This window comes from Barbatula barbatula (assembly GCF_947034865.1).
Source record: "Barbatula barbatula genome assembly, chromosome: 5".
Taxonomy (NCBI): Eukaryota; Metazoa; Chordata; class Actinopteri; order Cypriniformes; family Nemacheilidae; genus Barbatula; species Barbatula barbatula.
The window spans coordinates 13874373-13893193 of record NC_136769.1 but is presented as its reverse complement, the minus strand read 5'-3'; the positions used below and the strand labels follow the sequence as shown (position 1 = coordinate 13893193).

The window sequence follows — 18821 nt, the reverse complement described above, 5'->3', positions numbered from 1 at the left end:
ACTATATTATTTTCAGACATGCGATTCATCTGTTGGTTATTATTATTGTTTTGAAATGTACACATGAACATTTTAAGCACATTCTTGCACTTTACTGTACTACTACCTACTTTTTAATTGACGTACATATGCATTTTTTTCAATAAAATAATGCGAAATGCTATGCAGAATGGTATCACGTACAGTGATCACATCCATCAAATATATTTATTTAAAAAAATCTATTACTAATCCACTTATACTGTATTCTAATTTGCACTTATATGATTTACCTGTTGCGTCATTATTTAATTTTAAGCACATCCAAACAAACTTACACAGCATTTTACTGTACTTGAAAGTAAGTGTGCTCCTAGATACTCACATCCCTAGAAGTAAACCTGAATGTTGGCCTATTTCTAGAACCGTTCAGCAGTGAGGGTATATTTTGTGGCATAGCGAACGTTTTTTCAGAGGATCCTTGCTTGCAATACATCCTTTTTCGTTGTGCAACGAAGCCTGGGGCGCTACATAAAGCCCTTCCATTGAGAACAGCCGTGTATTTCCTTCCCTATAATCTGAACACACGCATAAGGCGAACTCTCTGTGTACACAATGATTTGGCAGGAATGTAGCGTTTCCTCAGGCCTGCCAAAGTCATTGTCACAGCCCAACTCCTCTCGCACACATGTTGGATCATGTAATCAGTCTGTGCTTTTTCTCCGCCGCTCTCTGGCAGCACATTCTGCTGTGTATGTGTAAAAGCTGACCTCATTGTGAGACTATCCCTCACTAGTGGACTGCAAGAGAAACACACTTTATGTATTGATTCGTGCATTTCACGCAGCACTTTGAATGGTGTGTGCATATGTTGTGTCACGGACTCTAGGTCACGCCCTGAGGTAAATCAGTAACTCACAATGAGACGTATTCAAGTCTTACAGATAAGTGACATACTGTAAATCATACACATTAGTTATTATTGTGAGATTTTTGCAGCAGTTTATTGCACTCGGGTATTTGGGTGTAACTTGCACTCATTCATGTGCAGCAAATGTGGATTCGGAAGAATTCTGTCACCTCTATTTTGGTCTTCGGAGTGCCTTGTGTTTTGGCACAACAACTGTCAAGAATTGATACAATCTGACTTCTGCATGTGGGATTGCATGCGACGCTTTCCATGTGCGAGGTTTTATGCTAAATGATATCTCTCATGTCTCATCTGGAAGTGAATCATTATGGGTGGATAAATGAATCTCATTGTTAATTCTTTATTTTGGAAGATTGCCCAACAGAGCTTACTGAGGCAATAGAGACTGCACTATAACACATTTTTTTATCAGTTTCTGGCTCCTATGGCTTCACCACCGCCTCCTCCTTCCTGACTTGCCCTGTCATCACAGTCGGGCTGACAGGTGAGTCAGCGGCAGTGCAAACTCGCTGTGAAATTAACTCAAGGCCAGAGCGCTTTGAAATTCCTCTCGGTTCTTCGAGCTGTTGATCACAGTGATTTTCAGTATGTGTCATAGGTTTCACATGCACACCAACATCGGCCTCTCTGACAGCACTTGATCTGACACTGAAATTGACAGATGGTTTCTCCATGTCTCCCTGTCTTTGTCACTCAAGACTCAGATTGTTGGCTTTCTGATTACTCAGGAATGCGGTGGATTGATAATAGCACTTCATCTTGCAGTGTATGTGTAAAGACGGGACTCTTTCGAAGCTCTGTAAGCTGAATCCACATTTGCAAATAAGTTTTTTTTGTAATTTCTTTCAACATACTAAACTGAATTCAAAACTTTTAACCAATGATGGGTGAATTGAGAAAATATACACAGCTGTTTTAATTGAAAGAGCTTTATGTAGTGCTACAGCCTCCAGTGCACAATTAAAAGTACATAGTACACATTTATTGGTCATAAAAATTTTTTTAACCAGCCATAAACCTTTAATTAAACATGTGAAATGTTATTGCTTTATTTAAAAAAAAAAACTATGTTTGTCCATATGGCATTATGGGATAATTGAGCTGTTTTTGCTTGCCTACACAAGTAAAAAAAAGTAGATTTAAGAACACTTCTATAATGTACTTAAAGTGCTCTATTACCACATGTTAATATTTAACTTTTGTATAAAAAATATATTTTTTCCTACTTCTACAAATGGTGTCTCATAATAGCACAGTCAAGAACACTTAGATCTTAAGTTTATAAAATATTTTATATTACACTCTAAAAAAACATGCTATATTGAACTAAAAGTGGTTCTTGGCTCGTAATCAAAGGGGAACCACTTTAAGTGCTATGTAGAACCGTGACTTGGTGCTTTAGTGGTTCTTCAGATCTGAAGCGATTGCTGTATGGTTCTTGGGCGGTTCTATATAGCACCTCAGTCATCCCAAAGAACCACTGAAGCACCAAGTTATGGTAAAGTATATAGTGATACACAGAAGGTCCTTGTTTTGATTTTGATTTGATTTGATTCAATTTATTGTCATTACACACATACAAGTACAGTGCAACGAAATGTATTGTGAACAGAAAGTTGAGATTCTGTATTCGGACACATAGCCGAGTGAAAATTAACTTCAAAAAAGAAAATGAGTGGGTATGGCATGCATTTTGTGAATTGATTGGATGTGTAAAAAAGCTGTTGCATTGATTTTGAAATGAAAGGGATAGGAGTTAATGAATGCTCTGGCCAAGCCATCCAATATTCGTCGTTTGAGATGGATAGTCATTTTTATTCACAAATTTACTAACGCTACAATATTTCATGAAAAGAATAAGAATTATCACGTTTTAATTTCACTGGTTCCCCTATGATGATGAGCCAAGAACCACCTATTGCCCATTTCTTTAGAATGTAGGTACCAAGTTAGTGTGTTAAAACAGAACTTTGAAGTGTTTTATTGTACACTTTTTCACCAGGGTATAGCAGAGTCTTGTGACAGTATATTTGTCTAGCTACAGTGCATGAAATGGATTGTCTCTTTTAGCTTAGTTTAGTTGCTGGTCTAAAAATAAAAGACACTGCAAACAGTGTCAAACAACTGAGTAGATGATATACAGTGTCATAATGATCTGTGGTCTGAGGGAAGTGGCCCATAATGTTATTGCATCATATCTCCTTGATTATTAGGAAATACTGTAACCGTGCTCTCTATGTTTGTCCTGACTGTAAACTATTTGCACAGTAGGTCAGCGACCCTGTTCTTTAAACTTCATTGATTAAAAAGACTCACTGAATCTGATGTGAATTTAAAAAAGACAACAACAGAGCACGCAGCTTATGCCAGGGACCGGCAACAGGTTGGCCTGCCAGCAATAATATCTGGTCTGCACCAGCAACATTATTTTGATAACTTTGCCCACAGTGGTGCCTTCTAATATTATATTCTTTGCAAACAGCAACAACTTCCTTGCATATAAGACACAAAGGCGTTGTATTAACAAGGATGAATGCATAGTTCTCTTTCAATTCCTCTTTGTATGCCCTTTATACTCTTTAATAATGCAATTTTCTCTCACCATCTAGCTAGCTAAAATGTTAACATCACTCTGCACACGACGTAATAGCGTACCCCCAGCAGGCAAAACAATTCAGTTTAGTACATAAGGAGTGTAAAAAAATCTTAGTCAAATAATTATATAACTATTACATTACATTTACAAAAGTAGGCTATTCTAATAGCTTTTTTTATTAATACATTTCTTAAATTATCCTTTGACTTTGTTTTCTTGGCCCGATACTAAACTTACTTGCCGACCCCTGGCTTAAGACATCAACATTTTGAAAAAAATAAAATTATGTTAAAGATTTTCCCTCCAGTTAGTATTTTTCATTAAAGTTTTGAAAAGCCTCACGTTTAAATAATGACACTGTACCGCAAAATTGAAGGAGCACTTGAAGATAAAAGTGGCGCCATTTACAACTTGCAGTGAAAGAAAATTGAGATAGAATTTGTAATACCTGACAGTGTAGGTGTCAGGACAAACTGTATGTAATGCAACCCACATATGAGTCTGTGTGTTTGGCAATACTGGCTTGTTCAGTCATGTCTCAATGTTATGTGAGGGGACCCCTTACGTTTATATAGAAAACAACCGAAATGATCCCAACCCTTCCTTACCTCTGTAGTCTGTCAATAAAACAGGAGATTTTCAACCACTTCATTAAATCCGAGTTCATTTTGTCAGTAGTATTTACCCTGAGGGAAGTATTTGTGTTGTACATTTTTGCACATTATATTGTGCATTTCTTTCTCGCACCCAGCCTGTTTGTCAATCATTGTATGAGTATTTTATTTTATTTAGCTCATTATTCATTTTTATTTAGGATTTGGTAAAGGGTCCCAGAGAATGTCGACTGTAAAGTCAAGTCAGCGTTATTTATATGTCGCTCTTTACAATTTTCATTGTTACAAAGTAGTTAAAAACCACTATTTTGTTTAATTGTGAGAAAACACTTTATTGCTGCCTTTAGAGGTCCAGAATGAGAAATCTATCTAGTGGTGAGGTTGTGAATTGCAACCAACGGCTCATTCAACTACACACCTCTTCATTTCGAATCACTAAGGAGGCTTACAGGACTAAGATGTTGTCACGTTGTCGCTTCTTTGCCGAAGGAGATAACATATTTATGAAACGCACTCTGTAGAGCAGTTTGTCCATTTAGGGCTTCTGTAGAAACAACATGACGAATTTCCATGCAAGGGACCTGCAGTGTATGTACAAAGAAATAGCTCATTCTGAGGTAATACAAACATAATGTAAGGTGTTTGTACACCTCTGAAGACAAAGTTTAGTTATATTGCATTTCTGTCAATAGATCCTCAAAAAAAACACACACCTATAAGCCAATTATTCAAATCATTTTAACAACTGATCAGAACATGAGTTTTATTTTGCACAGCCAAGTCCATTTAAAAACAATCTCATGTTAAAATTTCAATAACACAGGTATGTTTTCTAAAATATTAAATGATGAACTATTAGAGCAGATGGTCCATGTTTTGGTTGGTGTCTGCCATTGTCCATAGATGCCTGTGATGCATGTTACTATCAATTGGCCTAAAACAATTTGATGACATGGTTTTTACTCTCATCATGCCAGATTTATTGGAGTTTGTACAGAAAACCACTGACACGTTCAGGGCTGCGTTGGATGTCTTAACCAGATGCTTGTAAATTTTTTTACAGGCAACATCCAGATTCCTTCATATAACCACAAAGTTTCAGGAAATAGTGTCTTGCAGGAATTTCGCAGAAATGATGAATAAACCTGCACATCTGTGTGGTGACTAACAAATGCTTTGTCAACACTGATGCACAGGTATCGTTATTGTTACAGCACTTGTCATGTGTCATAGAGTTGTTACCTCAGACAGGAAATTCACACATTCAACAGTGCCCAATGCTTTGGTATCAACATGCACTAAAAAAGCCTAAAAAGCTTAAATTGTCTATAAGCAAATTATAGATTAATTCACAAAATTATTGCCTTTGATTTTGGGGAAAATATGACCTGGAAGATGTCTCCACCTTATGCTTTGCACATTTATCAAGACACGTGACTTACACCACCAAACCCGTGCACTAGAGGAAATATTGGTTTGACCTTTCCAGAGTCAATCGTGTACTTACCTTATCTTCATGAAAACACTGTCACTTTATAATACACATTTGATACGTTCATTTTCTCCTATGGAGTGTTTTTATTCCAACAAAGACTTACTAAATAAGCAGCTTTTCATTCTTCTCTGTGTATTTGTGACCCATCTGCCTTGATTTTGCAGACACATGCAGCCCATAATGTTAGTTGGGCAGTGCGTCATTACTTTGATGTCTATTCCTAACACATCTGCTCTTTCCTCTGGTCTATTTCTTCTATATTTTGTGTCGTTTGTCTTTTCTTCAGCGTCCTTCCGTCTGCAGACACCGATTAGTAATTTCAGTTATCGTGTTTTTGTTATGTCTTCTGTGCTGACAGGCATCGCTCGGTCTACCAGCGGCAGGATGAGAAGGCCAGAGAAAGATGCAACTAGTCCTACTGGAACTGGTAAGTGTACACATATTTGAAACCAGTTAGATTTTTTTCTGCTCCATTTTTTGTATATGCATGCAGCCTAACCATTACTTGTGTCGTTTATGTTTTGAAATGAAAACATCTCGCTACACCAGGGTGGTGCAGATGTTGATGGATGTGTGCATCTCTATAAATAAATGTGGTAAATATGTGGATGTGTGCACATTTACACCTTGTGCATGTGAGCGCTTATATGTGTTAAGAGTGTGGTAATACCTCACCTCTGAAGCAGCAGGACTGGCTTTTGCAATGTCAGCACCTCTGCATATGGGGCTGGTTTAACATCCAGAGATCTGCATGAATTGTACAAACAAAACATGCACATGAACACATGCACACAAATAACATAGACTGGGTGAAGAATGCCTGCTAGTGCAATTCTGTTTGTGTGTGTTGTCCAGGTGATTATACATTTTAAATGTCAGGTTTTGTTTTAAAGCAGCTAACCGAGTTACTCATTGAGTGTAGGTGATAAGTATGTGAATGTGTTTTTCTTATAAAGGTAGAATAGTTGCAAAACTCGAGAGCACGTAGATGTGAATTTGAGACCTTGTACAATAAATATTTGCACTTGTATGCTACAACATTCGATGTGAAAACCTGTAAATTCAAAATCTGAAGTTGAACGCTGAGATTTGCACTCGCAGACAATAGTCACAAACCTGTATTCTGAATTTGAAGCTGCAGACAAGTAGTCACAAATGTGTAAAATGACAGACACAGCTATACAATGACAGACACAAACTTGAAATACATATTTGCATTTCTTCTTACATTCACATTCGCAGTACAACCTCAAATAGGCACTTGCAACTTCTCAAGTCTGTCACTGCAAGTTCAAATTTTGCGCTTCGACTTTTGCTACTCTTATCGCGATATATCAGTTGCAAAACTGATTTGTGCACTTGCAACTCAGTAGCAGCGAGGGGCGGGAGAGGCAGGGGTGGGTGGCTGCAATGGAGTCGTTTTATTGGTTGGCACCTAGCCAATGAAATCGGGCTTCTTTTCTACGCGATGACGTCACGACACCCGCAGCCTCGCATTCGCGACACTTTGGTTGTCATCGCGATGGCGGGATATAACGATCCGAGGGTAAGTTTTTCTTTTTATACAATATTTGTTATTCAAATTATTACATACATCACATATAACATACCGTGTAAATACAGTTGAGATTGTGTGAGATGTCTTTGTTATGACAACTTGACATAAACCAATACATCATATCCTGTCAGTGTCTTTGTCATAACAACTTGACATTACTAAGACAACATAAATTGTAAATTGTCATGTGGTTGGTTTTGACATTGGCTGTCATGAGGCAATTATAACTGTCTCATGAATATTTTTCTTGACCTCAACTACAGTGGTACAAATTTAATTTGTCATTAAAATGTTATAATGGCCTTACGACAGCCAATGTCAATACCAACCAGCTGACAGTTTAATGTAATGTTAACCCATAAAGCTAAGTGGTTTCTTAAGTTTGATACTTAATCTGCTATGTCATATTTATGACATATTTGTGACAGGTTGTGTTGTCTTAGTAATGTCAAGTTGTTATGACAAAGACACTGACAGGATATGATGTATTGGTTTATGTCAAGTTGTCATAACAAAGACATCTCACACAATCTCAACTGTATTTACACGGTATGTTATATGTGATGTATGTAATAATTTGAATAACAAATATTGTATAAAAAGAAAAACTTACCCTCGGATCGTTATATCCCGCCATCGCGATGACAACCAAAGTGTCGCGAATGCGAGGCTGCGGGTGTCGTGACGTCATCGCGTAGAAAAGAAGCCCGATTTCATTGGCTAGGTGCCAACCAATAAAACGACTCCATTGCAGCCACCCACCCCCGCCTCTCCCGCCCCTCGCTGCTACTGAGTTGCAAGTGCACAAATCAGTTTTGCAACTGATATATCGCGATAAGAGTAGCAAAAGTCGAAGCGCAAAATTTGAACTTGCAGTGACAGACTTGAGAAGTTGCAAGTGCCTATTTGAGGTTGTACTGCGAATGTGAATGTAAGAAGAAATGCAAATATGTATTTCAAGTTTGTGTCTGTCATTGTATAGCTGTGTCTGTCATTTTACACATTTGTGACTACTTGTCTGCAGCTTCAAATTTAGAATACAGGTTTGTGACTATTGATCTCAGCGTTCAACTTCAGATTTTGAATTTACAGGTTTTCACATCGAAGCTGTGAGTGTAAATTGTAGCATACAAGTGCAAATATTTATTGTACAAGTTCTCAAATTCACACCTACGTGCTCTTGAGTTTTGCTACTATTCTACCTTCATATTTTCTTATCCTTACTCATATTTGTGTCTATGAGTCAATAATAATAATTACTATACATTTTTTAGTGGCGTCTTACATGGCACTCAAGAACACCGTACAAGCAATAAAAACATAAAACAATTTACATACCAAACACTTAAAATGTCTATATGCCTGCCTAAAAAGATATGTTTTCAGACGAGATTGTAGTGAGAGAGTCACAATTACGAATGAGGGTGGTTGTGTGGTAAGCGAGCATAAGTTTTGTTTGGGTTCGTTACCGGCCCCACAATGTTGCATTGCTGTCTATGTGGGGAGTCAGAAATCTCTCTGATCTCATTAAACCTATCTTAATTTGCGTTCCAAAGATGAAAGGTCTTGCTATAGTGAAATTACTTGAGGATTATTCATTCATGACAGAATCTTTATTCTAACCACGAACTAACAATTTTACTGTAGGCCTATTAACACTACGAGACACAATGATTTCTTGCTTTCAGATGTTTTTTCAGCATTAAGAAAAATAAAACCACTTCAGCTTAACTTGACATATACACCACTTGACCATCATGCCTGATTTTCAGTGTTAATCTATTCTGTCATGAACAGGTAAGGGGAACGTGGTGGAAGAACCCAAGTGCAGGCAGACACGGGGATGAAGGGGTTAACAAAAACGTTTAATTATAAATAACAAGAACAAAACAAAAACCCACGAGGGGGTAAAACAAGACAGGATAAATAATAATGACACTAGGAAATGGACTAACTAGACTGAGGTAAATAAACACTAGGACAAACTCAACACAACTAGACTCACTAAACACGAGGTAACAAGAATTGGACGAAGGCACAGCAGTATTGACATCCAACTTACAGACTGGGTACAAAATACAATGAACGAGCACAGGACAATGAACACAAGGATGTTTTAAAGGGAGACAGACAAAGGATAATTAACAAGGGGCAGGTGCAGGTACTGAAACACTCAGGGAAGGTTAACGAGACATAAGGGCAGGAAACACTGACGAGACACGAGAAAGCACATGGCCAGTCAAAATCAAAACAAAGCCATGTCTTTCTCACACAAAACCCAAGGCTATGCCATGACTCAGCTGCAAGACCAAGAATAAACATGACATGATGGCGGAATCACGACACTATTCAACAAACAATGGCTTTTGGCTCTAGAAGTAACATGGTCAAGTGGTGTAACTGGTTTGTGTCATTTTGGCTTTACCAGTATTGTTCATAAAATTATAATTATATATAGGACAATGTATGTGTAGTAAAAGATATATAAATATGGATTTTTGCCATTTAAACATAATTTGTCCATGCTTTTTTTTGCCTGAGGCATGCTTTTAACACCAGTTTTAAAGGATTTTTTCATGTTGCCAACCCTGTTTTGTCACTTGACTTATTTTCTGTTGAAAATATGAACATGTATTAATTTCTTTACAGTATGTTGTGTGCTTAACAGAAATGGTGTTGGTTATAAAAGAACATCCCAGTCCAAACAGTATTATACTGTACAAATGATTAGGGAGAACAAGATATATTCTGCTACTGTGTGTTTGTGATGCCAGAGATGTGGCTGTATTTAAAGTCCAACTGCATACGATGTTTTACCACTTAAAACTCGTCATTAAGCATTTAAAATGCATATGTTAAAGTTTTTCCTGTAATAATGATTTCTACATGCATTAAAATGGCTTATGTACTCTACTCTACACCCTCGCTTCATTCAGCATTCGTAGATTTATTAATATGCTAATTAGTCCCCGTCTCCATTCAATGGCGTGAGCCCAGACCGTTGATTATAGGAACATAGATGCCTCATTCGATGTGTGAGCAGCTTGTGCTCGTGTTTCCTGAAGCAGAGCTGAAACAGCAGCGATTGTTTTAGTGCCATAAATATGCACCATTCTTACATATCTATGGCTTAAATCTGTTAACCTGATTGATTTCAGGGTTATGACATCCTAAACAGAGTTAACCTGTCTTTGGTAAACTGGGGTTTTATGGAGAAAATACTCCACAATGGTTTAAAATGAAGAATTTGCATATTGTTAATCTTAAAGCATATTAAAAACAACACATAGACATCAACATTACAAAACATGATTTTCATCCCAGGGGGACTTTAAAGCACACACTGTGCTAAACACCTTTGACTGGTCTAACGTTATGTTGAGTGCTGCCCTCTGTCACATTATTTTGAAAGTTTCTGATGTGGAACTTGTTTCTTTCTATTTAAACGTTTAAGGTAAATTTAAAAAGTTCTCCTTATTTCTGAGTCTTCTGACCTGAGCAAACACCACAATGTGACATCATGTTGGTGAGTTCTCTTTGTGGACTATAGTCGGTCATGTGCTTCTAGCACAGCCTATTGCTAGCCAAAACTGTGACACAGGCTCTCTTTGAGGTCTATGAAATGTCATGTGTTTGGGAATTTAAGGCTATGAGTCGTAACAGTGGGTGTAGATCCATGAACTCTCTCATAGAGGCGGTATTGTTCCTGTGTTTAAGGGTCTTTGGAGAGATTGCTTTGCAAATCTTCAATGTACAAACCTAAAAATCAATGGTTGACATTTGCCATTGTTTGCCAGTTGAAGTATGTTTTTTTTTCATTATAAATATGATGTAAATTTTTTTACTCTCTCGCAGTTTATAGGGCAACTTTGGATTAGGAAATCTGTTTTTAAACAACTTTGAAATTTGGGTTGCCTGATCAGTGTCCTGCAGTCTGAAGCAATCAATAAAAAATGATTTTTTTAAGTGCATTTAATAGTTCATAGAAGCTCCGATCTTCCTTGTACCCATTGTTTACCATGAAATATGAGGCCAGGTTACTGAGTTTGTCCTTAGTAATACACCAGAGTGTGTTTGACATCTTGACCAAAGTGTGTATTTCTTCTCAAGTATTTGAGCTCCTCTCCCAGCTGCCTGCTCGACAAATGACCCTGGACCTCCCCATAAAGATAAGCCAAAGGTCAGTCTCACTTCCTGAACAAAACCACATCATCCTCACTCAGAACGCTGGACTGCTATTGCCTACAGAGTAAAACCAAAAGAAAATGTGGCTTGGATGTTAAAATTAGGAGACAAGATATGAAATTGTCTGTGTATGGTCCGAACTGTGGAGTTTAGATGTTTGTTTTCGAGCACTCTGGTGTGGTGTTGGTCATCTTCTCAGCCCGTCACTTGTGATCACACGAACGCTCGCCAGGAAATCAGAGGGCAGTCCTGGATTCCTCAAGTCACTGAGAGAAGATATTTTAGGAGACACTCATATCACATGGCCTTGGGTTTCTAGTTTACACACAATGCTTCCTCAGTATCAGAGGACACAGCCAGAAAGACTGAGTGAGCAGAAACAAAAAACTAAAGACAACAAAAGCTAAAGAGCTAGAAAGCCCATATGATCAGCACATGGGTATGTTGTAATTCTGCATCCGCTCATTATTACAGCACACGGAAGAAATTTAAGAGGAAGATTGGGGTAGAGCTAAGGAGAGAGAGAGAGAGAGAGAGAGAGAGGGAGGGAGAAGCCAAAGAAGAGCGAGGGAAAGAAAACAAGGAGGAGAAAGTGCTAGTGAGCTGTGAGAGAAAGGGGAAGTCTGAAAAAACGGCTGGAGAGAGAGGCTACATGTGGCAGAGGAGGGTGTGCGCTTAGCCATGGAGGGCGACAAAATTGCAGGTAAGAGAGCAGCTAACCGGCACACACTCCCTTCTCTTTGAAACATTTTCCAAATAAGTTTTTAGATGCTGAAGTATGTAGTCTGGTGTTTTTCTCCGATTCATAGAGAAAGCAGTTGGTTTCTAGGGAAGTGCTCCTGTGTTTGTCGCTTTAGCTTGGATCTGGATAACTCTGTGTGTTAAATGCCTCTTTTGAGTTTATGGGATTTAAGAATCCATCCTGATATGCGTTTCTTCACATTCGTGTTTAAAAATAAATCTCACTCTATTGCGTTTTGAGCTTAAAACAAAAGACAAATTTAATGCCGTACTACTTTTGTCCCTGGTGGTGGTGCAGGCTGATGTAAGTTTGTAAGATTTTCCGTTGACAGGGCAGGATTTTCCATAGGCTTTGACTGGAAAAGGGAACCCGCTCATCAGGCTGTGACAACAGGCAATAAAGAAAGCTGTGTGTGTGTGTGTGTGTGTGTGTGTGTGAATGAAATGCTCTCAGATGCTGAATCAGTGCTGTGGTGTGTTTGTGTCTCTGAGAGTTAGGCTGCCAGAAAATGACAGTGCGGTGCTTTAGCTTTAAATAAATATATGATATAATAATGGCCTTGTTTGATTTGAGGGGACACACCTGGTGCCCTGAGTGAGAGGCAATGGCAAGATAAATACATGAAGAATGACCCTTATGATCTCTATGACACTCCGGGCTGGTCTGTAATGGATTTAGCAGGAACAGAAAAGAGACGTATACAGACAATAGGAGCGCTCTTACAGATGATAATGCAGTACTGTAGATGAATACTGCGGTTCTGAATGATATGACCACTATAGCTACCATGGTACTTTTGCTAGTGGTAGAGTGCTTGCACAGAGCTGAATGTACAGATTCTTTTAACACTTGGACACCACAGGAAGACTGAGAGATGGAAAACAGGAAGTGGTAAATAAGAGAAATCATGTAAGAATGGACCTTTTTGGTGTTTATTAAGATCATGGGTTTGATTTCGGGGAAACAAATAAACTGATCAAGAGTTTCCTACCTGAACCGCAAATTGCGTTAAATAAAAAATTCCATGTGCATTAATGTGAGATGTATGATAATGTAGGTGGCGAAAGCTATATCTCACAAATCACACAGGTTTACGCACTGTCATCTGTCACATAGCAGACGTCACTGTTTCACACAGTTTGATCCATTAGAGAGGAAAACAAGACTGCGTGGTTCTGCGTCTTCCGTTCTTTTATGTTTGTTGAATAGTCATGAAACAAGAATGATAATAGAAAACAAAGACATTGGTGAGCATTATAAAAATAAAAGACTTCAAAGCCATTTGAAACAAGCAATGAACAAATATGATTTGAACAATATCATGTCTAGTCTTGCATATAGCTAGTGCAACTCTTGTATTTTAGACTCACTTAACATGTTTTGTGACTTTCCCACAATGAAGCTGTTAAATGAAACAGCTATGTTTATGACTGGAGTCTCATCAGCAAATCCCTGTTTATTAAGGAAATTACTGAGTACACATACACAGGATATTTGTGATGGTTTAAATTATCTTTAAGAATTTTCACATTATTTATGTCTCAACCACAGGACTTTAAGTGGATTTTATAAATTGTTTCTTTTTTAATTAAGGTTACATTTTTATTTTGTGATTAACAACAGACATATTTGGTTTGCACAAAAAAGGGCTGTTTCCCATGCGTTCATCTGGATCTATTGACAGTACAATTGTCATAAAAAGGATGCACTTTTTGTTACTGTTCTGTGCTATTTGGCGACTCCTGTGGTCGAATAATAAACTGAACAAAATGTTTGAAAATCTCTTCAATCCAAGTTATGCAGGGGCCACACTAAAAGATAATTGCGTAGTTGGAGTTGGAGTTAAATCAGAGTCTGGAGTTAAAGCGTAATTTCCAAATTCAATAGTTGGATTTAAAATCTGTACATTATGAGTCTTCCCACATGCTCTTGTGTTTTGGACACTGGTCCCAGCAGGTTTCGTAAACTTGATACAGGCTGACCAAAAATGTTTCACTGGTCATGTTTTGCTGGCCCACTGCCACAGACCAGCACAAAGCAGACAAGGAGAGTGCATATAGCCTGACTTCAGATGACAGGCAGTGTGTAAACATGCCTATGGGGGAGTGGAAGGATACTTTACCGTTGCTTGGCACTTACATTTAGGGTAAGACTGGGAAATGATTAACACAATGCCTTAAATCACATCCACTAACAGGCCCAAACTAATAGAATGTGAAAAATACGTTTTTATTTTTCTACAAGCTCAAGATATCATGAGTGTGGGTCATTTCACGCTCACAGAGTGATCTGTGCTGACTGTGGTTTGTCAATCTGAAATGAGTTATTGGAGCAGACAGCGTGTTTACTGAATCCTGTCTCAGGCTGGTACAGATCTTCATGTTCAATTACAGAGTCTGTGAGATCTCACCATCTATAGCAAGAATCAAACCAGTTTATTATTTTTTAAGTTTCTGGATTGAAGAATTGAAATTCTTAAGTATCAAATCTCACTTCATTTTATGTGTTACAGTGACATCTAGTGGTTATAATTAATTTAATGATTTTATACCAATTCCTTCAGATATGGTGGCGGCCAGAGATCCACAGAAAGATTTAAAGACATGAACGCTAAGCACAAATTCTAAAAGTGCAATGAACTTAATTACAGTTTTATTTCTAAGTGTTTCATGATCTCATATTTTTCCACATTTTAGAAAAATTGTTAAAGTGTTCAAAAACTTTTGAACAGTCGCCATTTATTTATGCTTGGATGTATTCACTCACTACAGTAATTGTCTAGTATTATGTATATGCTCGTATTCATATATTATTATATAGATAAATCTTGTCAACTGGTTCTTGAATATTAATTAGATTTACATCTAATTTATTTTACTCTTCATATTAGACAGCCAAGTCTTAACTAATGTATGGAATTAAGCCCTAGCCATTTATGATAGATGCTTAGTATGCATCAGAATGGCATTGGTTTCTGCTTTGAATGCCCTCTTTTAGGTTACTCACAAACTGTCCGTCTTCCATTCCTCCCCACGTCTGGATGTGTGGTGTCTACGTATATATGTGCAGTATGTGTTTGGACATCTGTTTACAAGGGCCTGCATGGTGTTTGCATTAGACATGCCTGAAGAGCTGTGAAATATGCTGTATGATTAGTCGCATGCAGCATGAATTTCCTGTTTTTGTAGGCTGTGGTCCATAACACATCAGCCATCACTGCAACATGTAACCCCTTTATCTCCAACATCACTGTCCTGCACTACAGTGGAGACAGATATGTGTCATGGTGTTAAGGAAAGAGTGCAATTTCCTTCTGGGAAAACTCAACAAACCAGTCACACAGCATTGTATGAGCAGTTAGCAGATAAAATCTACTTTGCAGCTAAATACTAAACTGCGAGTCGTTTAACTGTCAGGACTGTCCCAAAGAAAGTGTGTGCTGGTGGTTTTAGAAGATGAGGTGTGGGCAGAAACAGAGCTCTGATGGAGTCCTCTATACAGATGAGGTCACCGGTTTACGACGCCCCATGGTCTCAGCCTCCTCCTCACTTCTATAAGAAACACTTGCATTGGCCCAAGCGGTAGATGTGCTCAGATTCAAGAAACTACTGTGGAAGCCGCAAGCGTAGACGTGCTCTCCTCAGGGATTCTGATGAAATACGTACTGCTGCGGAGAGCCTCCATTTTAAACATACATGCACATCTGTACTTTTAATGAAGGGTGTTCACCCACGTCAGCACAATCCAAATGAGTTGCATCTAAAAATACTAACGTTATCTCTTCTACAATTGCATGAAGTATCCAGTTTCAGTGAGTGCGTGGGCGTACTGGGGAGTATTCACTTGAATAACTGTGTGGTAGAAGCTGGCTGATTCAGTACGAGTAAGAGAGGGTGGAGAGAGGGAACGATTCAGAGAGAGAGAGAGAGAGAGAGAGAGAGAGAGCACAGGGGTGGGGGGTTGTCATCGCTTTCTCATTCTGAGGTCTGGTACGTTCAGAGAGTTGGAGGAAGTGGGAAAAACTAAGTTGGTCCTTTAAGAAAGTTGTGGGCTTGGATCTGGGGACTGCTCCGATCGCCTTTTTTCTGTTACCTCCTAATTTGGGATTTGTTTGGGAGCTGGAGAGCACAGAGTCTGTGAGAGCTTTGCCTTGCTGGGAAAGGTTGCTTTGATCCTTCAAATTTATCTACGAAATGTCTGATTCTACTGTAAATGCGCATTTAGAGGGAATTATCTCAGACTTTGAAGGTTTGTGTTTATTCTTTATATACACTTTTTTAAATACTTTGTGGATTTGTTATATAGCCAACGTTTTGCATTTAAAATGTTTTAGTACCACGCACATCACATTTATTTGGAAGCACTATTATGACTATTTTATGTTGGCTTGTCTACATTTTTTGTCTCGATTTCTATAGTGTGTGCTGTGTTTATGTCACACTCGTCATGTGGCTGTCTGGACTGTGTGTGTTTGTCCTGCACAGTATGTGCTATTGACTTTATTCTGTGAGCTATACACACTAAGCCATGCATGACAGGAAACGTCCTCGCTGCGATCAAATGAAAGCAACTATAAACAACAAGACGTCAGAACGCTGACCAAAGCCACGAGCATAACACCTGGCCCCTCTCATTCCTCCTGCTCACCTCTATCAACTCCTACTGCTCAAGCTTCACGTCTTTGTCTTTCATTTTTTCATCGCTGGGCTCCTGGCATTGATTTACTCTGTCATCTTCTCTTTCCTATCCTCCCTCTCTGCCTTCCTCTCTCAACACCTCTCATCCAGCTGCAGGAGACCCTCACGCCTCTCCTACCTGTCATGCACACACATGCACCGCACACACAAGACACATTCTCACATGTCCTTTTTTTCACTGTCATCGCTTCTTAAATCTTGGAATGCACTTTGTGGCAAATTTCAAATGGAATAAGGCAGGTTAGATGGAATGGAGTGGAGGTAAAGTGTGTTTGGGCTGGGTTGTCTTCCTCAGTGACCCGGCTTACCCGGAAAAGTGTCTTTAGCTCATCTGCGAGCCTCTGCACCTGGCTGCTTATCCCTTGACTAACACTTGGAGACTGTTCATCTCAGGAGAAGTGTCAAGAGCAGTGAATGGATATGTGTGAGTGTGAGGGAGATAAACATTGTGCTCTGGCTTTGTGCTTAAACGTACAGTTGGAGGGAGGAAATTCCACAGAAAGTGCTGAATTCTGCGGGTGCCGAAAATGGAAAATTCTTTATGTAGACCTGGACCTGAAAGGAAAAGTGTGTTTTTAAACGTACACTAGTCTACCATGTCCAGACCCTCGCCTAAATAAACAAAAGTTGTGCAAGATCATCCAATTGGATAAGAACTTACCAAATTGACAAACGTGCAGTTTTGTATGCTGCATCAGACGGTCAACAAATGGACTGCGGGGGGCCCTTGGGCGTGTCATATGAGGCTAAAATGAAACGAATGCAGAAGTGTAAACAAACAAAACAAACAGTGTCACTCAATAGTAAACAATAGAGTGTTCAGATGAACAAAAGATCATGTCATGTTTGATTCATACCCAGACAGACCTAAGTCTTTATGTGTCTCTGAATAGGTTTTTCTGAATAACAGCGTGCTTTGGATGACCTAAATTGGCGTTTGGTCATTTCAGCGACAAATGACAAGTATTTCAGACTATAGGGCTCATTACACTGCTGACAAATCAGACATCAGTATGGGAACAGCACTCTCATTACGTCTCTGACCAAACCACTTTCATGTTGTTGCATGTAAAGCTAAATGTTGCATCTTAATCCACCATCAAGCATGGCTATTTGAAGAACTTATAGGCAGGACTGACCACACTGTAAACAGAAGTATGTACTTCATACTGTGGTTAGCTGTAGCTTTACCTCAGGGCTTTTTTGTGTTTCAGCTCTATGTGCACAAGCTCATTAGCTTTAGTTTATGAATCTCAGTGTTTTGTGCTTCACAAAGTGTTTTCACTGACAGTTTAATCCTTTTAGTAGAAGAGAATTTCAAGCCGATAGAAGAATTTTAATGGAATATCAACGATAACAGTCCTGAAAGTGATAGTTCGCTTTAAAAAGAAAATTCTGTCATCCTTTTTTCACCTCGTGTCAAACCAGCACTTCCATTATATGGACAAAACCAATGATTCATTTCTCAGATTATCTTCCTATTTGTTCCATCGAAACAAACAAATGACTTCTAACAATTATAACTGTAAATCTATTGATAACTTCCTAAAACATGTGCTAGTATCTGCATGTTGTGGTAAGAAGTCACAAGACTTTCAGCCATCTATAACCGAGAGGATATTTAACGTTCTCCTTTATAAAGCATTATTAAATGTCCTCAATATAAATAGGATGGATGCATAAAGATGCTTTACCAGTTAACTCCTTGCTATGCTGCATGTGACTGAGCGACTAATATCAGCATTTGTTTAACCACAACTAAAGTCACAATTATGCTCACTAGCATCTTTGTGCACACACAGAGACACAAAATCTAAATGCGTAATGAACATAGCACAAACAAAAACATAGTCTCTTACTCTCACCTCCATTCTGTAGATTTGTGCACACCTCCATACATGTGAATGCGTATGTTGGTGTTTGTTTGTTTGCGTGCTTGTTTATGTGTTAATTCAATGCTGCAGCTGTGTGTACTGTGGAAGAGAGAGAGAGAGAGAGAGAGAGAGAGAGAGAGAGAGAGAGAG

The 18821-nt window shown here is 38.6% G+C and overlaps 1 protein-coding gene across 4 annotated transcripts in view; it reads left to right on the top strand.

Annotated features, from left to right (window-relative positions):
- septin9a (septin 9a) overlaps positions 1–18821 on the top strand; it is a 57240-nt gene that overhangs the window by 610 nt on the left and 37809 nt on the right. For 2 of the 4 annotated variants that reach the window (XM_079456994.1, XM_079456999.1), the window contains exon 2: positions 5974–6042. In XM_079456994.1, the coding sequence (XP_079313120.1) occupies positions 5974–6042 (69 nt within the window). Of the gene's footprint in view, positions 1–5973; positions 6043–11976; positions 12062–15975; positions 16349–18821 lie in introns of those variants that run through there. The other 2 variants (XM_079456997.1, XM_079456995.1) reach the window with 2 other exon arrangements.